Source organism: Dendrobates tinctorius, unplaced genomic scaffold, assembly GCF_039654945.1.
Source record: "Dendrobates tinctorius isolate UK_male_01 unplaced genomic scaffold, ASM3965494v1 ptg000290l, whole genome shotgun sequence".
Lineage (NCBI taxonomy): Eukaryota > Metazoa > Chordata > Amphibia > Anura > Dendrobatidae > Dendrobates > Dendrobates tinctorius.
The window spans coordinates 4,218,512-4,245,431 of record NW_027361957.1 but is presented as its reverse complement, the minus strand read 5'-3'; the positions used below and the strand labels follow the sequence as shown (position 1 = coordinate 4,245,431).

The 26,920-nt window shown below is 43.3% G+C and overlaps 1 protein-coding gene across 4 annotated transcripts in view; it reads left to right on the top strand.

Moving 5' to 3' along the window:
* The window catches only part of KRR1 (KRR1 small subunit processome component homolog), a 107,225-nt gene extending 80,647 nt beyond the window's left edge, over positions 1-26,578 (top strand). For all 4 annotated transcript variants that reach the window (XM_073559995.1, XM_073559994.1, XM_073559996.1 and 1 more), the window contains 5 exons: positions 1,137-1,193; positions 3,042-3,212; positions 23,834-23,911; positions 23,995-24,088; positions 26,160-26,578. In XM_073559995.1, the coding sequence (XP_073416096.1) occupies positions 1,137-1,193; positions 3,042-3,212; positions 23,834-23,911; positions 23,995-24,088; positions 26,160-26,302 (543 nt within the window). In that variant the 3' untranslated portion in view covers positions 26,303-26,578. The remainder of the gene's footprint in view (positions 1-1,136; positions 1,194-3,041; positions 3,213-23,833; positions 23,912-23,994; positions 24,089-26,159) is intronic.
* The last annotated feature ends 342 nt before the right edge of the window (positions 26,579-26,920 follow it).

Genomic DNA, 26,920 nt, shown 5'->3' with positions numbered 1-26,920 from the left:
TTCCGTCGATGTTCTTCCCAGCTTAAATTCCTTGGCACCGCGTGCAACTGTGGAATATGGAGGAGAAGAGTCCCCCAATGTTTCCACCAAGTCGCTGTGTATGTCTTTGGTAGACATTTTTTTCAAGCAGAGGTATTTGATGACAGCTCTGAGCTAGTTTTTTTCCATTTTGATGTTCACTCCTTGGCAGTTCATATTCAAATGAATGTAGCTCCCGGGAATCGTGGCCTATTTAAGTGATTTTTTTTTCCTCGACTAGTGGGTACCTAAGAGAGAAGAAAACATTTTATTTTAATTTCTGTGTGCAATAGAAATAACCGATTATCATTACTTTTGGATCGCCCCTCGTATTATAATTTTATATTAATAGTATCACTTAATATTGAGCAGAATTAAGTATGCTGGCATCCCCCTATATACCGTATATGAGCCCTCACACAGCCCCCCTATATAACATATGAGACACTGCATAGCCTCCTATGTACAGTCAAACATCCCATACGCCATAGGAGAAAAAAAAAAGCCACATAATTGCCTCGCTCCATTCCCCCAGCGCCCTTTCTTTGCTCCTGTCTCCAGTGCATTGGCCTCTCCCCAGTGCACAGCTGACGCAATGACTATATTTTTCTCACATGCTCATTGGTTGAAAAAGGGGCCGGTGGTCCCCACTCCCCCAATGTATTGACCATTGTCTGCCTCCTGAGGATGCAGATAGCGGTGGTGCATGGACGGTGGGAGGGGAGGTCATGGTGTGGCCCGTGGGCTACTGTTTCAGCCTCTTGGCTGTCTGTCCATGGGCCAGATGTGATCCGCAGGCTGCACTTTGCCCAGGTCTGTTCTAATCTGATTTCTGCCCACATCATAGTTCAACTTTCAACTGATGATAAATGAGCTTAGTAGATGTTCTGGAGGGAAAAGCTAAGGTTTATAGACTCTGTTATCTGACAAGGTCACTGATGAATCTATTACCTCAGTCTGTAATTTGCTATGCACTGTTGTACATAAAGGCTGTAGAATCCAGATGGTCCATTATTTTCTATAAAGTCATAAATGTATCTTTTAGTTTGGATCTTGGAGTCTGCTCCTTTTTGCCTCTGCTTATGTTCATTAATAAATTTAATTAAATCTTATTGTAGGTTAGGAAAGTAGTTCTGGATACTATGAAGAACATTCATCCCATTTACAACATAAAGGTAAATCTACTTTGATTCCCTTTACTGAAAGCAACTACGTTGAATGAACACTGAAATCATATGGAACAGTTCTGAGAATTGAAGACATTTAAAATAAAACTCTCCATATAGATTTTCAAAAGAAATGATTGAATCTTTTGACATTCAAATTTGCGAGCTTATGAACTTTCAGCCCAGTAAGATTGCATTTGCCCTTAGGAGATGTATATAGCTCTCTAAGGTCTCCTAGGACTGTATCCAAACCCTTCCAATCTTCTTAATGCAAACTGAGCATTAGTAATGTAAAAGTGAGCTCAACCTACTGTACTAGATAAAAGTTAGGACACCCTTGTTCATACCATGTTTTCTTTTTTTCTTGTTGCAATGTGCACAGTGTATCTACACTGATTCAAACTGAAGGCAGGAAAACTACAAATTAACATATAAGGAAACAAGACAGACAGAACCTCATGTATACCAAACCATGATGTGTGTTAAACCTTAGATTTCTCAATGTGTACCCGCTTCTACTCTGATAACAGCCTTACGCACCCTAGGCATTCGGTCAAGCATACTTATCTGGTGTCACCTGGAATGATTTCCAATGAACTGGTATGCCTAGTCTAGACTGCTGTATAAATTGGTCAATGTGACAACTTCATGTATTTATATGCAGCTGTCGTGCTCCGGTCAGGAGAGCTAGCCAGTCCTTGCTCTGTGTTCTGATCTCTGGCCGATTTTATACAGCCATCTGACTGCGCCCTAAGAGGGGTTACTTTGAGGAATCTAAGGTTTAACACATTCTGGTTTGTTTCATGTGTGTTTCTTCAATATGTGTAGTTTTGTGGTTTTAATGCCTTCAGTCTTAATCTACAATGTGCACTCTCTAAAAAAAAAAAAAAAAAAGGACAAGGAAAGCAAATGCACAAACAGGCGTCAAACTTTTTGACTGATGATATATATGGCTAGGCCCAAATGGATGGTAGTTTTTCAGTGCTGTGCAGTCACACTCACTATCTGTTTCAAATATTAGTACATTATCTCAGACATAAAATAAACGGTGGCTTTACTCATTCTTTCCAGGACCAGTGATGCCCCTCTGCTGCTTCGACTGTTGTTCTTAGATGGAAGTAGTGACATCATGTCGACAGCAACGGAAGTCATCACTAATTTCGTGATTGTAGATGGCATGAGCCGCTGAGTTCAGCAATGGGCTGCAGTGATGATGTCATGTCTGCAGCCAGTCATTGAACTTAACTTGATCTACCTTCGCTGAGCTCAGTGATTGACTGCAGCACTGTCAGGCTGTGTTCACACACAGCGTTTTTTTAGCGGTTTTTACCGCGGTTTTCACTATAAAACTATAAAATGCCGCTAAAAATAAGGTGCACAGTCATTTCTATGCATTTTGCACTTTTTGTGCACATTGATGCGTTTTTTTACCGCGAAAAAACCGCATCGCGGTAAAAACCGCAGCATGCACATTAATTTTGAGTTTTTTTCCGCGGTTTAGGCTTCTCCCATGCTTTTAGAAACCGCTGCGGTAAAAAACGCATCAAAACCGCGCAAAAAACGCACACAAACCGCCGCGGAAAAATAGGTGCGGTTTCTGGGAAGGGATTCAGGTTTTTGTGCAGAAATTTTCTGCAACGTGTGCACATACCCTCACTGTTTTATCCTGTCCACAAAGAATGGAGCAGTAGTTAAGAGTCAGCACTGTACACAGTAAGGGTAAATAAAAGCTCAGCTTATTTTCTACGTCTGAGCCTTTGGGTTAACTACTGTATATTTGAGATTGGACAACCTGTTTAACACACAGTTTGCCAGGATTCTTCAGCAAAGATAATTCATCTTATGTCATGTCTTCAGGCTTTAATGATCAAAAGAGAGTTGGCTAAAGACCCCGAATTGAGATCTAAGAGCTGGGATCGGTTTCTGCCTAAGTTCAAGCACAAGAATGTGAGCAAGAGGAAAGAACCAAAGAAAAAAAGGATCAAGAAAGAATATACTCCATTCCCACCACCGCAGCCTGAGAGCAAGGTACAACACGCTGCACATCCTAAGCAGTTGTCAGTAATTAAAGGGGTTTCCTCACAAAGTTAATTTTAATCAACATTTTTATTGATAGATCTTTGAATAAGTTTCACAATTTAATGTGTTTTGTGTCCTCCCCTGCCCAGGAGCTGTGGTATGATCAGACCATGTTCCTGCACGGTCAGACATGGCCATTACACAGTACACAGCAGGGGCACATTTATATGATTATCTCAGCATAGGAACATTTATTTTAACACATCCAATTGTGGAAATTATTTTTATTCCAAGATCTATTAAGCCCTTGCTTACAGATGACGTACTATTGCGTCATCAGTAAGTATCCCCTGCTTTGAGGCAGGCTCTGGCGGTTAGCCCACCTCAAAGCCACGACATGTCAGCTGTTATAAACAGCTGAAATGTGCCCGCAATAGGCGCGAGCAGAATCGCGATCCACCCGCGACTATTAACTAGTTAAATCTAGCTGTAAAACGCGGACAGCGGGCATTTAACTAGTACTTCCGGCGCCCGGCCGGAAATAAGCGCATCGCCAAACCCCGTCATGTGATCGGGGGTCAGCGATGCGTTGGCCTGACAACTAGAGGTCTCAGAGACCTCTATGGTTGTTGCCGGCACATTGCTATGAGCGCCACCCGGTGGTCGGCGCTCATAGCAATGCAGTAGGTCTGCTACGTATGGGCGATCGGAGTATCGCCTATATGTAGCAGAGTCGATCAAGCTTGGCATGCTTCTAGCCTCCTATGGAGGCTATTGAAGCATGCCATAAGCATAAAAAAAAAAGTGTTTAAAAATTAAAAAAATAAAAAAACTAAGTTTTAAATCGCCACAATTGAAATAAAACAATAAAAAAAACACACACATTTGGTATCGCTGCGTTCAGAATCGCCCGATCTATCAATAAAAAAAAAAAAAGGATTAACCCGATTGCTATATGGCGTAGCGAGAAAAAATTCAAAACTCCAGAATAAGGCCGGTTTCACACTAGCGCTTTTTCAGCGCGCGCACGGCCGGGGGTAGCTCCGCCCCCGATCCGGCTCTCTGCCCGGCGTGCCCGCCCCTTGCCCCTTGCACTTATGACGGTGCGCCGTGGGCGCCAAAATCCGAAAAGTTCGATTTTGGCGCGCACGGCGCACCGTCAAAAGTGCGCAGCGCAGGTCAAAGCGCAACTAGCGCACGACCTGCGCACGATCGGCGCACCCTAAGCTTAAATAACAAATACCCAAAAAGCAAAGAATAAGGCGCATCACAATAGAAATAAATGCAATAAATTTTTATTAAGCTCATATAGCATATACAAAGAGAAGAAACAAACAGGTGTGACCACCACCCTGTGGGTATACACAAATACACATATGTATGGGCAACATGAAGGAGACACAATTAAGGTATAGATACTAAATATAGCCCATCAGTATCAATGTGAAATATAAGCGCAAGTTCGCAAACAGCGGCTGTAAATCTCAAGAGAGAGAGAAAATAGGCCAAAAAGTGTAAACACTATAAATAATATATGCAAAGTTGCAGCTATAACCTCTCCCAAATTGAGACAAAACAGCCACTATAATGATGGACTACAAAAAATATAAGGTAAAGTGCCATGTGCAGTAGAATATATAGTGCATAATCATCTTCATCCCAATATAGCAGCAAAGAATAAAATACATATTATATAGCAGCCATCCAAAGCATATGTATGTGCACAAAATGGCTATGGAGGAATAGATGCACACATATATAAAAACAGTTGGTATCTGATAAGATTGCACATATAGATATGATTGCATCAATGCCCATGTATAAGGTGAAGTCACCCATGACCGCATATTTAGCCGCTAATATGGAGGCCTATGATCAAAAAATATAAATGGCAAACTGCCATGTGCATACCTGGGGTGGAGAAGTGCCCCGACTCGTGTTTCGCGTCCGCTTCCTCGGGGGGCAGTGTGAAAGCGGAGAAAGTATGGCCGTTAAATAGTTCCCCTGCCACTCGGAATAGGTTGCGGTGTGGCGGCGCTTCCGGTACTCGCGCCTCATACCGGAAGTCACGGAGTGCGCGTCCCACGTCACAGGGGCTGGCCAAACAGCGACGCGTCAGCTGAGAGGCAGGACCCGTGACGCTGGATGTGCGCGCATCCATGACAACCAGGAAGAAGCCAAGCATCCGGAAGCGCTCCCCGCAGAGATCAACCCGAGTGTCCATATGAATCAATCAAATATACCTGCCTATATCTTAGGGAAGAGATGCAAAAATATATAAAGCTGTTATTTGAGCTGTGAAAGATAATAGTTGTACTAGACGTTTGCCAATCAGATGTGTGATGTTTCTACATAAAAAATCATGTAGAAAAAAAAAAAAATAGATTTTTCTAGAGAACATGCATAAACATTGTATCTGTATTAATCAGATTGGATGTATACAAACGTCACAATCCTGTATCAGAGACAATCCTCATCTATTTTTCATCACATATATACATATCCGACTGAACAGGACTGAAGATCAAATACTATTATCTTCCGGTGACTTCCGGTATGAGGCGCGAGTACCGGAAGCGCCGCCACACCGCAACCTATTTCGAGTGGCAGGGGAACTATTTAACGGCCATACTTTCTCCGCTTTCACACTGCACCCCGAGGAAGCTGACGCGAAACGCGCGTCGGGGCACTTCTCCACCCCAGGTATGCACATGGCAGTTTGCCATTTATATTTTTTGATCATGGGCCTCCATATTAGCAGCTAAATATGCGGTCATGGGTGACTTCACCTTATACGTGGGCATTGATGCAATCATAGCTATATGTGCAATCTTATCTATATGTGCAATCTTATCAGATACCAACTGTTTTTATATATGTGTGCATCTATTCCTCCATAGCCATTTTGTGCACATACATATGCTTTGGATGGCTGCTATATAATTGTATTTTATTCTTTGCTGCTATATTGGGATGAAGATGATTATGCACTATATATTCTACTGCACATGGCACTTTACCTTATATTTTTTGTAGTCCATCATTATAGTGGCTGTTTTGTCTCAATTTGGGAGAGGTTATAGCTGCAACTTTGCATATATTATTTATAGTTTTGACACTTTTTGGCCTATTTTCTCTCTCTCTTGAGATTTACAGCCGCTGTTTGCGAACTTGCGCTTATATTTCACATTGATACTGATGGGCTATATTTAGTATCTATACCTTAATTGTGTCTCCTTCATGTTGCCCATACATATGTGTATTTGTGTATACCCACAGGGTGGTGGTCACACCTGTTTGTTTCTTCTCTTTGTATATGCTATATGAGCTTAATAAAAATTTATTGCATTTATTTCTATTGTGATGCGCCTTATTCTTTGCTTTTTGGGTATTTGTTATTTAAGAAGGGCGAGAGTTAGAGACCGTTTTTTGGACTCATTGGTATCCAAGGTACACAGCGGGTAACTAAGCGACGCGCGCGTTTAGTTACCAGATATTTACCTTGGATACCAGCGTCCTCGCTGGTCCTGATCGCTGGTGTGTCTGCCTGTTTGGCAGCTTACCAGCGATCATGTAGCAATGCACCAGCTATCCTGACCAGGTTGTATCATTGTCAGGATCGCTGGTGCATCATTTGGTGTGACGGGGCCCTTAAGAGACCTTTCAGCTGTATTTTCAAGTCCGTTTAGGAAGTACTTGTATTGCCAATGAAATAACAATTCTGAAGCATCTTATCTTAAACTGGATTGTGCTGTTTCTGTTATTCCTCCTAGATATGGACTAATACCTTGTCAAAATGGTGTGTCTACAGAGATGTACTTCAGCACCACTGATCAGACAGTGTCATTGTGTTTAGGGTCACATCACCAAGTGGTGACACTCAGAAAAAAAATTTGAGAATTGTTTGTTCATGTGGAATACAATAATTTATTAAAACAGACATGCCCAGAGAGTTGACAATCCCTTAACCCCTTTACCCCCAAGGGTGGTTAGCACGTTCATGACTGGGCCAATTTTTACAATTCTGACCACTGTCCCTTTATGAGGTAATAACTCTGAAATGCTTCCATGGATCCCGGTGATTCTGACATGTTTTCTCGTGACATATAGTACTTCATGTTAGTGGTGAAATTTCATTCAAATGACTTGCGTTTATTTGTGAAAAAAAAGGAAATTTTGGCGAAAATTTTGAAAATTTCGCAATATTTCAACTTCGAATTTTTTTGCCCTTAAATCACACAGATATGGCACACAAAAAACTTAAAAGGTAACATTTCACATGTTTACTTTACATCAGCACAATTTTGGAACCAAAATTTTTTTTTTTGTTAGGAAGTTATAAGGGTTAAAAGCTGACCAGCGATTTCTCATTTTTGCAACACCATTTTATTTTTATGGACCACATCACATTTGAAGTCACTTTGAGGGGTCTATATGATAGAAAATACCCAAAAGTGACACCATTCTAAAAACTGCACCTCTCAAGGTTCTCAAAACCACATTCAAGAAGTTTATTAACCCTTCAGGTGCTTCACAGGAATTTTTTGAATGTTTAAAAAAATGAACATTTTACTTTTTTTCATAAAAAAATTACTTCAGGTCCAATTTTTTTTTACTAAGTGTAACAGGAAAAATTAGACTGCAAAAGTTATTGTGCAATTTCTCCTGAGTACGCTGATACCTGATATGTGGGGGGGAACCACTGTTTCGGCGCATGGCAGAGCTCAGAAGGGAAGGAGCGCCGTTTGACTTTTTCGATGCAAAAAGGAGATTTTTTTGTACTCGCCGTAAAATCTTTCTCTTAGCCTCTAATTGGTGGGGGACACAGAACCATGGTGTTATGCTGCTGTCCACTAGGAGGCGACACTATGCATAATCTGAAAAAGATTAACTATAGCTCCTCCTCTGCAGTATACACCCCTGGATGGCATCAGCCTTCTCCAGTTTTGTGCAAAAGCATTAGGAGGAATGTAACAGAAATAACATAATCATGCCTGTAAGAAGGCTACTATGTACGAGCTCAAAGAACAATATGAGAACTCAACCGTAACAACAGGATGGGAGCTGTGTCCCCCAATTAGAGGCTAAGAGAAAGAGATTTTACGGTGAGTACACAAAAATCTCCTTTACTCTGTCGCCTCATTGGGGGACCCAGAACCATGGGACGTCCCAAAGCAGTCCCAGGGTGGGAAGCAATGGACGAATATTGTGCTAGCAGGTCCCTAAACTTGGGGCACTGCCGCCTGCAGAACCCGTCTACCCAGGCTCGCATCCGCTGAGGACTGGGTATGAACACTGTAGTGTTTTGTAAACGTGTGTAGGCTAGTCCAAGTGGCCGCTTTACACACTTGTTGTGCCGAAGCCTGGTGCCAAATGGCCCAGGAGGCCCCTACTACCCGCGTAGAGTGCGCCGTGATACCGGCCGGAAGAGGGGAATTGTTAAGTCTGTAAGCCTCTTGTATGGTGGACTTGATCCACCTGGCAAGGGTAGCGTTAGAAGCCGGCAGACCCTTGCGAACGCCCTCCAGAAGAAGGAAAAGGGAATCAGACTTCCCTGACGAGATCAAGCGTATGCAGAGCCTTCTCCACTCTATGAACCGGAACCGGGCAAAGGGATGGCAGTGAAATTTCTTCATTGAGGTGGAAGGTGGACACAACCTTCGGAAGGAAGGATGGTACTGTGCGGAGAACCACCTTGTCCTGGTGAAAAGCTAGGAAAGGCCGTTTGCAGGAGAGTGCTGACAATTCAGACACCTTGCGCAGCGAGGTGATTGCCACCAGAAAAAACACTTTTTGTGACAGTATTCGGAGTGGGACTTCTTTATGTGCTACTTCTCTCATCGCCTGGGCACTGCGGGTCCCGCCTTGGTGATTCACATATGCCACCGCCGTGGCATTGTCCGACTGTATCCTTATGTGAGAGGCTGTCAGCAAGCGATGAAAGGCTCTCAGTGCCAGGAAGATGGCCCGAATTTCTAGAATATTGATGGGCAAAGTCATTTCCGCTGGTGACCACTTGCCTTGTGCCCTGTGATGTAGGTGTACCGCACCCCAACCTGTCAGGCTTGTATCGGTGGTCAGGACCTTCCAGTGACCTGAGAGAAACGATTTTCCACTTGCAAGCGAAGTTGGCTTGAGCCACCATTGTAGGGACCTCCTGGTTGACGATGTCAACCGGAATTCCCTGTCGAGGGAGAAGGGGTTCCTGTCCCAAGATTTGAGGATGGCGAGTTGGAGAGGCCTGAGGTGAAACTGGGCAAATGGTACCGCCTCCATTGCTGCTGCCATCCTGCCGAGGACTCTCATGGCAAACCGGAGGGATCGAGGAGGGTTGCGGAGGAGTATGTGAACTCCCAGACAGAGAGCCAGTGTCTTGTCCCTGGGTAGGAGCACCAGTCCCCTGGAAGTGTTGAGTAGCATCCCTAGGAATGTCAGGGCCTGACTCGGTGTAGTCGATGACTTCTGTAGGTTGACTAACCGGCCCAGGCGACTCAAGAGTGTCGATTGTGATAGAGACACTGTCCTCGCAGTCCTTGAAGGTGGGAGCCTTGGTGAGAAGGTCGTCCAGGTATGGAACGACTACAATGCCTCTGGAGTGTAGAACGTCCATGGTAGCTGCCATGACCTTGGTAAACGTTCTTGGAGCTGGGGGGGCGTGGCCTGGACCTCATGTAGGGAGGACGTGGAGTGAGAGAGCTCCTGCCCGGATCCGACAATAAATCCTGATTACCGGCACTGCTGACGAGTCCCACTGACCTGGAGGGCTGCAATATCTCCCTGGGCGTCTAGACAGCGGAGGATCCTTGGGCCATGTCGAACCGCAGCAGTAAAAAAGATAAGGAGACGCCGGGGCGCGTCTCTGCTGCATCCAAGATGGCGCCAGCAAACAACAAGTCGGCCGGTAGTGGAGCGATGGGAGCTGGAAGGCTGGAAGGATATGCAAGGGTGCCTCCTGCTGCTGCTCGATCGCCCAGTGCACAGACTGAGGCAGACGCTGGCTGCAGCATGGAGCTGGAGGATCATCTCTCCAGGGAGGGAACAGTGAGTAAACTGGGCCCCCCTTCAGCCCGACACGTGCAGACACAGGGGCCTGTGCTGGAGGAGGGAGTGGGGGATGGGGAGCAGCCGGAGTCTGTGACTGCTGAGCCCACGCTGGGAGAAATCCTCGCAGCAATTAACTCCTGCAATACCACACTGGCCACTCTAAGTAATCAAATGGAGATTGTCACCAAGGACATGGCCTGTATTAAACAAGAGCTGCGGGGGGTGACTGCCAGGGTGGGGGAACTGGAGGAACGTGTTGGTGCGACGGAGGATAAATTGCCACCAATAACACGGAAGCTGGGAAAAGCCACGCAAAATATTACAATACTGCTGAACAAGGTGGATGATTTAGAGAACCGCTCCCGTAGAAGTAATCTGCGACTGGTGGGGGTTCCGGAGAGGACGGAGGGGACTGACTCACTGGGCTTTTTTGAAAAATGGCTAATGGACACCTTTGGTAAAGATGTTTTGTCCCCATTCTTTACTATTGAGAGAGCACACAGGGTCCCTACGCGTGCCCCCCCGCCTGGAGCACCCCCGCGTCCCATCTTGCTCAAGCTCCTACACTTTAAAGATAGAGATGCTATCCTGCGCAGATCCAGAGACATTAAGGAACTTGCTATTAATGGGAGGAAAGTCTCCATTTTCCCTGATTTTTCCCTGGAGGTGCAGCGTAAAAGGGCGCAATTTATTGAGATTAAAAAACGCCTACGTGACTTACAGGTGACCTATTCCATGATGTACCCTGCTAGACTGCGGATTGATGTGAATGGAGAAACGCACTTTTTTGATACGGCGGGAATGGCGCTGTCCTGGCTGGATATTAATGAGAGGTCCATGAGGAGGAAGAATACTTGAAGTTCTCCCTTTTTTCGCCACCAGGTGTTGTTACTCCTTTTTGTCTAGGACGCTATGCTGGTATAATTACTACTGTTCATTCCATTTCGGATTCAGGGCGGGAGCTGACCGGATTGCTGTGGACACTCGTTACAGTGACAAGCTGTGGACCCCTCTCCCTGCATGGACTCTGGGCGAGTTTTCTAGCCCTGATTCTCTCTTTGAGAGAAATGTGCAAGTTACACTTGTGTTTGGGGGTAGGGGCGCTGTGCACTGGTGTGCAGTGCTCCCTCTCCCTCCTTTGTTTTTTTCGTTTGTTGTTGTATTCCCTAATTGTTCTGTGGGATGTGATGTGCGTCAGCCGTGTCACCCAATTCATTGTACTGAGGGATGGTGGAGATTGCCTCTCTCCCTCGGGAGTGGAGTATGCTCCGATTTCTCATTTTTTAGTCTGCTCTTATGGCGATATCACTTAATATTGTAGCGTGGAATGTTAGGGGGCTCGGGGATGCAAATAAGAGATGTGCTATATTTACTAATATGCAGAAATTTCTCCCGGCTATCCTGTGTATGTCTGAGACCCACATGGTGAAAGATAATATTCATTGGATAAGAAAGGGATGGGTTTCACATGAATATCATTCCACGTACTCGACCCATGCGCGGGGTGTCAGTGTGCTGGTGCACAGGTCCATCCCCTTCTCATGTACTAAATCAGTGGTTGACCCTGGGGGCAGATTTGTATGTTTGCTTTGCACGTTATACGGTATACAATTTATTTTGGTTGCCATGTACATCCCCCCCGCCCTATTCAGTCGAACCAGTAAAAAGAATCTTGTCTATTTTGGGTTCCTTTCCCCCTGCGCCGACTCTTCTAATAGGAGATTTTAATACATATTTGCATCTCTATTTGGATAAGTTGCATTCGGGAAACATATCAGAAGATGCAGCCTCAACCTCATTTGCTAGAACGTTAGTGGAGCTGGGTATGGTAGATCTTTGGCGTGTCCGAAACCCCACAGCCAGACAGTTTTCCTGCTACTCTAGCTCCCACCACGCTATGTCACGGATAGACCTGGCCATTGGGAATACACTCATGACCCCATATGAACGAGGGGTGGCCTACCTGCCTAGAAGTGTATCTGATCACTCGCCGCTACATGTCACACTTTCATGGGGACACCCCTCACCCTATCGAGACCTATCTGGAAGCTTAATCCCTTCTGGATCCAGCTTATAGGGGGATCTTTGCATGATGCCATTCTAGAATATTTTCAACTTAATGAGTACTCTGCATCATCACACATAGTCTGGGATTCCATGAAAGCCTATGTCAGGGGCTTATATATTAGAGAAATATGCACACGGAAAAGCCAAAATAGACGCTACACCCAGAGTCTGATCCAGGAGGTGTCTGTTGCGGAGGCTGCGGTGATACTCAACCCGACAGAGGAAACTAAAAAAGTTTTGGAGAAGGCACAGGGGTCGCTCAGGGAAAACCTCATGTCGGCGGCAGCAAATAAACGTTATTTCCTCAAACAAAAATATTTTATAGAGGGGGAGGGAGTAGGACATTTATTGGCCACGGTCATTAGAGCACAGGACGGATCTTCATATATCAATAGGCTAAAAACTGACTCGGGTGGTCTTGTGACAGACAGTGCGGACATAGTGAGTGAGATAAGGAGGTATTATATGCGACTATACACATCAGATTGCAGTCTCACGGAGACTGAGATTGAGCAGTACCTGGATGCTCTCTCTCTCCCTGCATTGGCTGATAGCGATAGGGATTCATTGGATCGGGACATCCTGTTGGAGGAGTTGGAGGAGGCGCTTGGTCAGATGCAAAATGAAAAGGCTCCAGGAATGGATGGCCTGCCTGGCGAGTTTTACAAAACCTATGCACCCTTACTGCTACCTAAGCTACTTAAGGTATTTGAAGAGGCTGAAAGGCAGAGGGTCCTCCCGCCATCTATGAGGGAAGCTTTGATAGTTTTAATATTAAAGCCCGGAAAGGATCCAGAGGTTCCGGATTCATATCGCCCGATTTCCCTATTATCAACAGATGTTAAATTATTGGCCAAGGTACTCGCCAATAGGATGTCCCGAGTTATCTCATCTGTTATTCAGAAGGATCAGACTGGATTTATCCCAGGCAGAGCCACATCTATGAACCTTAGGAAACTATACTTGGGGATTCAACATAGTTCTGGGGAGTTGGGGGGGGGGGGGGAGAGCAATTTTGTCCTTAGACGCCGCTAAGGCGTTCGATAGTCTGGAGTGGGGTTTTTTGTGGGCGGTACTTTGGAAAATGGGCTTTGGACACAGATTTATAAATTGGGTGAGGCTGTTATATGGCTCGCCGGTGGCGAAGGTTGGGGCTAATGGCGGGGTCTCTGAGTCTTTTCCTCTTGGGAGAGGTACTAGACAGGGGTGCCCGCTCTCGCCCTTGCTATTTGCTACTGCGGTGGAGCCATTGGCAGTTGCAATTCGGAAGTCCAGAAAAATAATGGGATTCAGATGTGGAACTGTGGAGTTGAGGATATCATTGTACGCGAATGATTTACTTCTATATTTAGATAAGGTACATTCCTCGATTTTGCCGGCAATGGAGGTCATTCGAGAATTTGGGCTGAGGTCTGGTCTTCGGATTAATTGGTCCAAATCAGCTTTAATGCCGATAGACCCTCTCCCAGGGCGGATTTCTCAGATTTGAAGATACCGGTCCCTGTAGTTCGGAGGTTTAAGTATCTGGGTATAATTGTTAGTCCTGCCCCGAAGGATTTTCGGGCTCTGAATCTGGAGCCCCTGTTGCAGCGATTTAGAGCAAAAGTACATACTTGGTGTCGCCTGCCGTTGTCGAATATTGGTAGATCTAACTTAATCAAAATGGTAATGATGCCACAATTATTATATTTGATACATAATTCTCCGGTGTGGATCTGTAGGGACTTTTTTGCAAAAATAAATACATTATTCCGGGAATTAATTTGGAAGAAAAAACAGGCTAGGATTCGCTTGGAGATACTGCAGCGAGGGAAGGAGGAGGGAGGATTGGCGGTGCCAAACCCATTCATATACTTTATGGCCTCCCAGATGCAACATCTTAAGGGTTGGGGTAGAGACGGGGCGTGTGACAATGGTGGTGATATTGTGAGGGAAGGATCGGTATGGAAATATCCAGGGTGCCGGTTGGAGGTGGGAAGACGACAGATAAATGGGGCACGATACCCCACGTTGGCTATGATTTTCAGGGTGTGGGATAGGGGTAAGTCTCTTTTGAAGATAAATGGGCCTACGGAATTGTGGCCATTGTGGCGAAATCCGGATTTGCAAGAGATCCAAAAGCTGGTGGGGTTCGGAAGATGGGAAGATAAAGGGATTTATCTGGTGTCACAAATTTTGCAAAATAATACTCTTAAGAGTTTTGAACAATTGAGAACAGAATTTCACCTCCCGCACGTCTTCTTTTATCAGTACTTACAGCTAAGACATGCATTGGAAAAACAGAGAAGGACAAATCCGGTGATAGTGACACATAATCAAACACTACATATGCTACTTACATCTGAGTCTTCTAGGGGACTTATCTCTGAATTATATAAAAGATTATTGCCTGCCCATCTGGAGACATATCCACTGACTGCTGCTAAGAATAAGTGGGAACGGGACGTTGGCCCCCTGACGGAGGACCAGTGGTCCGATATTCTAGAACAGGTCCCTAAAATGGCGGTTTCTGAGTGCCAGCGGCTTTCGCAAATATATCTCATTCACAGGGTATATAAAACACCCAGCTTATTATTTAAAATGGGACTTAGGCCCAATACACAATGTGTTAGGTGTGGGCAGGATGATGCCCACTTGATGCATGTTATGTGGGAGTGCGGGCACATTGGGGATTTCTGGAGGCAGACCCTGGGACTCATAGCCCAGGTATACCATATTACAATACAACCGTCACCTTGTCTATGTTTGTTGAATTTGTGGGAGGAGGGGGTTGACCCGGACTCTGCAGTGGCTCTGGGAATAGCACGCATCCTGTATCAGGCAAGAAAGATACTTGCATATCATTGGTTGGATCCTATGCCACCAACATTGTCAGAGCTTAAAAATAAACTAAATGTCATCAGATTGGAAAGGGGGGCTTATTTAAAAAGAAATGCATTAAGAAAGTTTTACAAAATTTGGCAGCCATGGATGGAGTCACCGGGTCTCCCCTCGGGCGCTCTGGTACGGGATGCGATGTTGGACCAGTTGCTGTTGTGCTTGCGATGAGGGGATGCTTGGGGGGTGAAAATAAAGTCTAGTGCCCTTTGTGGCGAAGTAGATTTTGAGTGGCGCGGTGGGAGGGGGCTGGGGTGGATTGGACCTGATATGCGGGGGGGGCGAAATATGATGCGGAGTGGCGCGGCTGGCGGGGATGGTTTTCCCGCTGAAATGAGGCACTGATGTATAATTTTGATTTTTGTTTATTTGTGGAGCCATGTTGTTTATAGGCTCAATTTTATGCAAATATCTGTGTTTTGAGATTTCTTCTTTTTATTTATTCTTACACAGGAAGAGTTTTACCCTTTAAATAATATCTGCTCTCAATGTAATTTTTACTAGCTATATAAGATGTCATATTCTTTCTGTATTGATTCCTGAATGTTTAATAAAAAAGATCTGATTAAAAAAAAACGTTCTTGGAGCTGTCAAGCCCGAACGGGAGAGCTACGAACTGGTAGTGGTCCTGGTTGATCGCGAACCTGAGAAACCGTTGATGGGCGGAAGCAATTGGTATGTGGAGGTATGCGTCTTGTATATCTATGGAGGCGAGATATTCTCCCTGCTCCATGGACGCAGTAATGGACCGAAAGGACTCCATGCGGAAATTACGAACCCGTACATATTGGTTGAGCTGTTTTAGGTCTAGTATGGGCCGGACGCTGCCTCCTTTTTTGGGGACTACGAATAGATTGGAGTAGAACCCTCTGAAGCGTTCGTTCACGGGAACCGGTACCACGACTCCTGCTTGAAGAAGAAAGGAGACCGCTTGGTGGAAGGCACGAGCCTTGTCTGGCGGTTTTGGTGGAACAGAGAGGAAGAACCGGTTCGGTGTGCCTCATTGCGACACTAAGCAAAAACTGGAGAAGGCTGACGCCGTCCAGGGGTGTATACTGCAGAGGAGGAGCCATAGTTAATCTTTTTCAGATTATGCATAGTGTCGCCTCCTAGTGGACAGCAGCATAACACCATGGTTCTGTGTCCCCCAATGAGGCGACAGAGTAATTGGATGGAATTCTGATCGGACGCCATGTCACGTTTGGAGAGCCCCTGATATGCCTAAACAGTGGAAACCCCCCACAAGTGACCCCATTTTGGAAACTAGACCCCCCCAAGGAACTTATCTAGATATGTGGTGAGAACTTTGAACCCACAAGGGCTTCATAAAAGTTTATAACGTACAGCCGTACAATTAAAAAATCATAATTTTTTTTCACAAAAATGATCTTTTCACCCCCAATTTTTATTTTCCCAAGGGTAACAGGACCTTTAAAGTTATTGTGCAATTTGTCCTGAGTACGCTGATACCCCATATGTGAGTGTAAAAGACTATTTGGGTGCATTGCAGAGCTCGGAAGGGAAAGCAGCGCCATTTGACTTTTTGGCTGGAATTGAGATCGGACACCATGTCGCGTTTGGAAAGCCCCTGATGTGCCAAAACAGTGGAAACCCCCCTCAAATGACACCATTTTGGAAACTAGACCCCCCCCCCCCCCAAGGAACTTATCTAGATGTGTGGTGAGAACTTTGAACCCCCAAGGGCTTCACAGAAGTTTATAACGCCCGGGCGTGAAAATAAAAAAAATCATATTTTTTCCACAAACATGATCTTTTAGTCCCCAATTTTTTTATTTTCCCAAGGGTAACGGGAGAAAATGGACCCAAAAAGTTGTTGTCCAATTTATCCTGAGTACGCTGATGCCCCATATGGGGGAGAAAACTACTGTATGGGAACACGTCGAGGCTCGGAAGGGAAGTGGTGACGTTTTGGAATGCAGACTTTGATGGAATGGTCTGCGGGTGTCATGTTGCCTTTGGAAACCCCCCACAAGTGACCCCATTTTGGAAACTAGACCCCCTAAGGAACTTATCTAGATGTGTGGTGAGCACTTTGAACTCCACAGTGCTCCACAGAAGTTTATAACGCCCGGGCGTGAAATTAAAAAATCATATTATTTTTTGTCCACAAAAATGATATTTTTGCCCCCAAATTTTTATTTTCCTAAGGGTAACAGGAGAAATTGGACCCCAAAAGTTGTTTTGCGATTTGTCCTGAGTAGACTGATACCTGATATGTGGGGGTAAAACACTGTTTGGGCGCATTGCAGAGCTTGGAAGGGAAGGAGCACCATTTGACTTTTTTTCAACGCAGAATTGGCTGGAATTGAGATCAGACGCCATGTTGTGTTTGGAGAGCGCCTTATGTGCCTAAACAGTGGAAACCCCCCAATTCTAACTCCAACACACCCCTAACCTTAATCTCAGTCCTAACCCTAGACCTAACGGGAAAATGGAAATAAATACATTTTTTTAATTTTATTATTTTTCGCTAACTAAGGGGGTGATAACGGGGGGTTTGATTTACTATTTATGGCGGTTTTTATGTTTGGCAGCTGTCGCATGCTAAAAGACGCTTATTATTGTAAAAAGATTTTGAATCACCACATATTGAGAGCTATAATTTTTCCATATTTTGACCCACTGAGTCATGTGAGGTCTTATGTTTTGCGGGACGAGTTGACGTTTTTATTGGTACCATTTTCGGGCACGTGACATTTTTTGATCGCTTTTTATTCCGATTTTTGGGAGGCAGAATGAACAAAAACCAGCATTTCAAGAATTTCTTTTGGGGGGTGCGTTTACACCGTTCTACGTGCGGTTAAACTGATAAGGCGGTTTTATTCTTCGGGTCAGTACAATTACAGCGATACCTCATTTATCTCATTTTTTTATGTTTTGGCGCTTTTATGCACTGAAAACAATTTTATATAAAAAATAATTTTTGCATCGCTTTATTCTGCGAGCTATAACTTTTTTTTATTTTTTCGCTGATGATGCTGTGTAGTAGCTCCTTTTTTGCGGGACAAGATGACGTTTTCAGCGGTACTTTGGTTATTTATATCCGTGTTTTTGATCGCGCGTTATTGCACTTTTTGTTCGGCGGTATGATAAAAAAGCATTATTTTTTGTTTTGTTTTTTATTTTTTAAGGGGTTCGCTAAAGTGGTTAACTAGTGGGACAGTTTTATAGGGCGGGTCGTTACGGACGCGGCGATACTAAATGTATGTACTTTTATTTTGTTTTGTTTTTTTCCAAAAAAATGAATTTATTATGGAATTTTTTTTTTTTTCTTTTTTTATAAATTTTTACTTTTTTTTTTTTTTTACTTTATTATACTGTCCCAGGGGGGACATCACTGTGATAATCAGCTGACCACCGGCCGCAATCAGCGGCACTCCCCCATCCCCCCCCGTGAGCGCCGCTGATTGTGCTAGCCGTACTATCCCATCCATGGGCATAGGGGCCTGGGTCCCATGGACGGGATAGTATGTCAGATGGCAGAAAGGGGTTAAATGGTTCATTTCTTATTCTTCAATGGGTAAATTTGGAAAATGCTTGTAAAATAAGCCACTTGGAAATTTCCTTATTATAAAATGCTCTTCATTTTCAATAAAGGAGGGATTTTTGTTTATAGTGCCCTTCTCGTTGCCTAAATTACTCTCCATTACTGTAGTTGATCAGAGGTTACCGTACTTGCAAGCTTTTGCTATAGAGCTTGTAAGTGCTACTCTGAAGCTGGTTGGATTGCTACATTCAGTCAGCTTCTGTGCCACTCAAAGGCTGTAGAGTTAAAGCTATCTTTGCTTGTAGCATTGGTGCTGTGACTGCAGCCTTGTGATTCCTCCCCCCTGCGCGCGCACTGTGCGCTGCGGGGTTTCGCCGGTTTCTGAGCACAGACCGTAGGGTGTGCGTTATACATACACCCGGCCAGAACCCGACTAGTGGGCGTGGCCCCATTCTATACATTTGCGTGGGTTGAGGCTCTGCCACTGTACTGACTCTGGTCAGGAGTATGTATAAGTGTAATGCATACATAACCTCCGGTCTGTGCTGAGAGACTGGCGAATCCGGGTGGGGGATTCACATGGCTGCAGTCACACAGAGTGACTTCAGACTTATCATGTTGGACCAGACAACCCCTTTTAATATATTGCAATCATAGCACTGTGTACTTACAATTGCTAATTTTACTTTTCTACCCAGCTATTTCTTCTCTTTTCTCTGCTCTATGTAGAATCAGGACATCTCTTTCCCTACATTTATGATTTCTTAACACCTGAGCCAGCTGCTCCCTCCTTTCCCTGTCAGGGACTTTTGCAGTGACTCATGAGTCATGCAGGGAAAACTGACTGTTTCAGTATAGAGCTTAGAAGGATTCAGCTAGTCAGTTTTTAATTGTGTCATAGACCTAATAAAGAGAAGCATTAACTGACTAGAAAGGCAAAATGAGCAATTGTAAAAACAGTGAAATAATATTATTACTGCAATATATTAAGACAGCCGATAAAAATTTTGATGGGAGTTCTTCTTTAACCCCCTTAGCGAAATGCGCTGTACTAGTACTGCTCTGCGGGAGGTGCGATTGTGCCCAGAACAGCACTAGTACGGTACCAAGATGACAGCGGCCTCACACTGAGCGCTGCGGCGATCAGGTGCGAGTGACAGCTCACACCCCGCAGCAATGCCCGCGATCGGTGCTTCCACCGATCATAGGCATTTAACCCCTCTGATGCAGCTGTCAGTAGTGACAGCGGCATAGAGTAGCATCGCGCAGGGAGGGGGACTCCCTGCGTACTCCCACCAGAACAACACGACGCGATCGTGTTGTTCTGATGGTTTCCGTGGAGACCCCTGGCTCCAAGATGGCCACGGGGTCCTGGAGGGAAGATGGCTGAGAGCAGGCGCCGGCATGCCTCCTTCCTTGCCTGTCAGATCGCTGATCTGATATTCTGCTGTGCAGTGTCAGATCAGCGATCTGATGTTATTTAGTAATGTCCCATACTGGGACAATGTAATAAAGTAAAAAAAAATAAATATTATATGTACGAATATCTTTAAAAAAAAAATCCCCAAATAAATAAAAAAATGTATATTTTACAAATAAATACAGAAGTAAACGTAACTAAATTAAAAAAAACAATAAAAGTTCACACATTTGGTATCGCTGCCTCTGTTGCAACCCGCTCTATAAAACTGTCCCACTAGTTAACCCCTTCAGTGAACACTGTAAAAAAACAAAAATGAAAAATGAGGCAAAAAACAATGCTTTATCATCATACCGCTGAACAAAAAGTGCAATAACACGTGATAAAGATGTATGTAAATAAAAATGGTACCGCTGAAAACATCATCTTGTCCCGCAAAAAAACAAGCCGCCATACATCTCCATCAGAAAAATAAAAAGTTATAGGTCTCAGAATAAAGCAATGCAAAAATAATTTTGTCAGAGCGCCAAAACATAGAAAAAAACATAAATGAGGTATTGCTGTAATCGTACTGACCCAAAGAATAAAACTGCTTTATCAATTTTACCACACAAGGAACGGTATTTAAAAAAAAAAAAAAAACCTGAATTGCTGGTTTTTGTTAATTCTGTCTTCCAAAAATCGGAATAGAAAGCGATCAAAAAATGTCATGTGCCCGAAAATGGTACCAATAAAAACGCCAACTCATCCCGCAAAAAACAAGACCTCACGACTGTTGGCTGAAATATGAAAAATTTATAGCTCTCAAAATATGGTGACGCAAAAACTAGTTTTCACAATAAAAAGATTCTTTTAGTGTGTGACAGAAGCCAAACATAAAAACCCAATATAAATCTGGTATCGCTGTAATCGCACCGACCCAAAGAATAAAGTCGCCTAATCACTTATACCACACGAGGAACGGCGTAAAAAATAAAATAAACCAATTCTTCACATGCTGTTTATATTTTCATTCTGCCTCCCAAAGATCGCAGTAAGGTTTGGCGCATATTTATCCTGCGCTCTGCGCTGAGCGCTTACACCGGGGTTTCCGTGTACATCTCTGAAATACGTGATTCAGACAGAACCTTTGGCGGAACATTCCATATAAAGAGGCACTGTGGGCACCATAACACCTGTGATCCGGGGGTGTCCGTCTTTTTGGATCGCATAAAAGTGCCGTCTGCCACAGTTTTGTGCACTTCTGAAAAGGACACTTCTGAACAGAGGCCAGACGGAGTCCAGAGTTCCTCTGCTGCCTCATTATAGTGAATAGATCCCTCAGCGGTTTCACCTGAATCACGTCACTCAGAGATTTAGATGGAAACCCCAAAGTAAGTGGTCAGCGTAGAGTGACAGATACCTGTGATCCGAAACATTATGTAAAATGTTCCCAATAAAAGCTTCAACTAAATCCACAAAAAAGCATGTCCCCACTCAGGTCTGTCATCTGTTAACGGAAATATAGGGGGCTTCCACGTTACTGGTAATACAAAGGCTCTAGAAAAGCGAAATGGGTCCTCACCGCCAACAGAAATTCAGCAAATGCCCCCCTCCCTTCTGAGCCTCAGTGTGCCTAAACTACATTTAGTGCCCACATGTTTGGCATTTCTGTAGTGATGAGAGCCTGACTAATTTACAGGTGCGTGTCTCCAGAAGCACATCCTGGGCATAATGTACTGGTCCCTACAGCATATTGGTCACTACAACGGCAGATTGTAATTGTCACTCAGCAACATCCACTGCTGCCTATTTCTGGAAAACACCTATGATGTCAAAATCGTCACTACACCTGTAGATAAATTCCCAAAGGGTTTTAATTTTCAAAATGGGGTCACTTGAGGGGGATTCTACTTTTGTACCACTTAGGGGCTCTTCATATGGAATCTGCAAACTAGTCTAGGAAAATCTGCGCTCCAGGAGGCAATTAATGTTTTGTCACTGTATGGCACAGTAGTACTGTACAGCCACATATGGGGTATTTCTACATTCAGCAGAAATTATGGGACAAATTCTGGTGCCACTTTTATCCATTTCCCAGTGTGAAAATGTAAAACTTGGGGCTAACACACAATCTTGGTGGTAAAAATGTACGGTAAATTATTTTTTTTTCACTGCCCAATGGTATAAAAGTTTGTGACACACCTGTGGTGACAATATAATCACTGTTCCCTCGATGAATTCATTGTGAGGTTTAATTGGTAAAATGGGGTCACTTATGCGTGGTTCTACTGTTCTGGCACCTCGGGCTCTGCCAATGTAACATTGCAACCTCAAACAAGTGCAGTAAAATCTGCACTGTAATATGGCGCTACTTCCCTTCTGAGCTTTGCACTGTGCCTGAAAAGTAGTTTTCAACAACCTATGGGGTATCTGTGAACTCAGGAGAAATTGCACAAATTTGGGGTCCATTTTCTCCTTTTCCTTTGTGAAAATACAAAATTTGTAGCTAAAGTCTTTTGTGGGAAAAATGTGTTTTTTTTTTCTTTTTTTTTTTCTTCTCCATGGTTATAAACTTCTGTGAAGCACCTGTGGGTTCAGGGTGCTCAATACACATCTAGATAAGTTCCCTAAGGGGTCTAGATTCCAAAATAGTATCATTTGTTGGGGGTTTCCACTGTTTAGACACATCAGGTGCTTTCCAAACACGACATGGCAACCGCCAATTATTCCATATATTTTACATTCAAAAAGTCAAATGGCGCTCCTTCCCTTCCGAGGCCTGCCGTGCGCCCAAACAGTAGACTTCCCGTACATATGGGATATCTGCATGCTCAGGAGAAATTAAACAACAAAATGTATGGTCCATTTTCTCCTGTTACCCTTGCGAAAGTAAAAAAAAATTAGGTCTAAAGGAAAATTTTGGTGGAAGAACTTTTAACCCTTAATAACCTTTATAACTTCCTAAAAAAAAAAAAAAAAAAAAAAAATTGTTTCCAAAATTTTGATGTAAATCAGACATGTGGGAAATGTTATTTTTTTTTTTAACTGTTTTTGCGTTATGACTCTCTGATTTAAGGGCATAAAAATTAAGTTTGAAAATTGAAAAATTTTCACCAAATTTCCATTTTTTCGCAAATAAACACAAGTCATATCAAAGACATTTTACCACTATCATAAAGTACAATATGTCACGAGTAAATAGTCTCCGAATCGCCAGGATCCGTTGAAGCGTTCCAGAGTTATGACCTCATAAAGTGACAGTGTCAGAATTCTAAAAAATTAGCCTAGTTGTTCGGCTGTGTTCAACAAATATTGCAAACACAATTTTTGAATCCGATCGTATTTGGAACCAAATCCGAACAAATTCGCTCATCTCTAGAGAGGTGGACCCCTGAAGATAGACTAAGAGAAGACCTCATTCACACAAGTATTTTGAACCTTCTTGACTTGGACACTGAATAGCCTACAATGGATCCACGTGACTGAACAACTCCCAAATATGCATGAGGATTAGCAAGGGGTTGCTTATTTGCCATAAAAAAATCTGTTAACGGGGAGCATCTGTCCTACTAAAAACAGACGTCATTGTTCTCTCGCTGACATGATGTAGCTGCAGTGGATAGCTGCTGTATCTATGGCCGATAATGAGGAGATGGCAGCATATAATACTGTATAAAAATTGTGGTGTTGATCACTTTTATTATATTAATGATAATTTTCAACTGCTTACAGATTGATAAGGAGATTGAAAGTGGAGAATACTTTCTGAGAAAAAGTGAGCTGAGAAAGAAGCAACTACAAGATGTGAAGGTATATGTTACTGTCAGTGTTCGCTGCATGGTTTGCCAAGCCATATGGATTTTTGACTCGGGCTCTTCTTGTTTTGTTTCCAGATAAAACAAGCTGAAGCAGTTTCTAAGAGGCAAGAAGAGCGAAACAAAGCATTTATCCCTCCTGAGGAGAAACCGTTTAAAGAACGAAAGGAAGGTAAATTGGCAATATGGGGTCTCTATTTATTTTGCTGTCAGTGGAGCATAACGTGTTGTCTCTGTCTTTACCGGCATGTATCGTAGAGCTCGGTTTATCTTTTTGTGTCCCTATTAGTATTTTTTTCTTTTTACAGACCGTGTTAATTTTATATTTTAATAAGCTCAGGCTTTTATGAATGCAGGGATATGTGTATTTTTTTAATATCTTGATAATTGAATGAAAACGGAGGTGATTCGTACTTTTTTTCATATTCTTTATAATGTTTTACATTTTTTTTCACTGTATTTGTACTTGAATCTGCGATCACCTGACCGCTTGTACTGTATACAGCAATGCAAAAGTGTTGTTGTATATAGCAAAAATCACAGTTTTCCTTGAAGCCCAGCCATAAGTGGTAGTGCTCCGTGATGACATTCATGGAGGTCTTTCGACAGACTCCGCCTATCACAACAACTAATCCGCACCCGGCAAATACGTTGCGGTGCAGCCAACACATAAATTGACTTGCACCAATGCCGGTGCGCTATGAAAGTTGCTGTCCAAGATCAAGAATGTTTTTCTTAACAGGATGAGTCATGGGCAAATCGTGGCTGTGTGCCACAGCCATTATCTGCCGTGTATAGGTGGGCACACGCCATGAGTCTGCTTCAGTCACCCACTCATGACTTGTGTCATACATGTACTGTGAATGTCAGTAAGGCTGGAGTCACACTAAATGTATGAAAAATTGGTGCGAGTCTCCCTGTCGAGAGTTGCATGAGTGTAATACAGGTGTCATGTGAGTACATTCCTATTTTTCACACCTTTTACATCTGAATGCAGTGCGATTTTAACATGAGCTTTTACATGGAGCAATTCTCTAAGCCTTTTACACATTGTTTTCAAAGGAAATATTCTTCAAAACACACACGAACAGGAGCCGACAGGATAGAAGAGATGGATTACATACAGTAAATACATATAAACAGATGTCTGTGACTAATACAATTAGTACAGTGTGCATGCCGCATACTGTACATGTATTTAATAAAAGATTATTTTTCTGAAAAAAATGGCGTGGGCTCCTGCATAATTTTCTTAACCAGCAGAGGGAAAGCCAACAGCTGGGGGCAGATGATTATAGCCTGGATAATTGTATCATTATCCTTTACGGGCTATTAAAATGGGGGACCGTAAAAAAGACACAGGGTCCCCCTATAATTACCGTAATAACAAGCAAAGGCTATGCAGACATGGGTATTTTCCCCTTCCCAGGCTATAAATATCTGCCCCCAGCCGTTGACTTTCCCTCTGCTGATTAAGGAAATTATGCGGAAGCCCTCGTAATTTTTTTCAGAAAGTCTTTTATTAAATACATGTACAGTAAGCTGCACACACTGTACTAATTGTAGTTGTCACAGACATCTGTTTACCTATTCTGTGTGTATTTACTGTATGTAATCCATCTCTTGTATGCTGTTGGCTCCTGCTGTGATTTTACACTGCGGATGCAATTGCCGACTTTTCTTCTATCTTACTATGTAAATATATATTGCTGGCTTTTCCATAAAAACATCAGTGCCAATAAATTGGACAGCACTTGCATGGTCTGAGTGCTGTGCGATTATTTATTTTTCTCGCACCCATAGGCTTGCTTTGGCGAGTCACGGCCGAGTCTCGGTGCCAATCGCAGCTTGCTGCGATTTTACATGCACGCCGATTGCACCTGAGAGAATAAACGCTCATGTGAGTTGCCCCATAGATTAACACTGGGTCGAGTGCTATGCGATGTTTTCTCGCATAATATTCGGCCGTATTCTACGGTAGTGTGACTCCGGCCTAAGGGGGGTAAGCAAAAAGGGGAGAAAAAAATTGTAATGGGGATAATGTGTAGGTAATTCTGTTTTACACTTGTGAGACAGTAGACACACAATGCTGTTCTATCCCTTACACTGTCAATCTCTTCAATCTTGGGGGCGCCTTGACTGACCACCTGCCCTGCATACACACTTAGATGAGATATGTGCTGCATATTGCGCTTCTTTATATGAGAATCCAAGTAACTAATATAATGAATGTGATATTTTAGTTGCGACTTCCACGAAGATTGATGTAAATGCCATTAAAGAAAAGGTAAAAAAAGCTAAAAGCAGGAAACTTGGTGCCCTCCCAGAGGAAGTGAAACAGAAACTGATGGACTCGGACAAGAAGAAAAAAAAGAAAAAGAAATGAATCTATTGTCTTGGATTTGTGAACTGATATCCTGCAATCTGATTCCTCTTCCTCCAATGGAAGATTATTTTTTTTCCCTTTTATTTGATTTCTTCAAAGAAGATGGAAGACTCATGGGCCCCTGCGTTTCATGCTGTTGCACACATCATGACTTTACAGTTTATATTTAATACTGTTTAATTTTAAACCAAGTTTTTTTTTTTTTCTATTTGGATTATATTTGTAAAGCATGCGATTTTACCAGATGTCTAATTAAATCGTATGTTCATATTTTGAGCACAGTTTTTTTTTTACACTTTATACAAAAATGAGGAATTCCATAAATGCATTGCTTTATTTTTTCTCTACTGATCCTAAATTACTGCTTCTATTCTAGGTGAGCAATGCAGTCACAAGGAATGCTGGGAGAGCCAAAGGGGTTGTATGAGAATAACATATTGATGACCTATCCCTAGTCTGGCTCTCTTTTTTTTTTTTTTTTTTTTTTTTTTTTTCCCGCCCACATGTAAACAGTGTGGTGCCTGGAACAAAACTCTGCTTCCAGTGTCCATTGGCGTAAAACCACTCCTCCCCTCAGTGTCCTGTGAAGTGTACTGCTGGTCCTAGAATCCTGCGCCC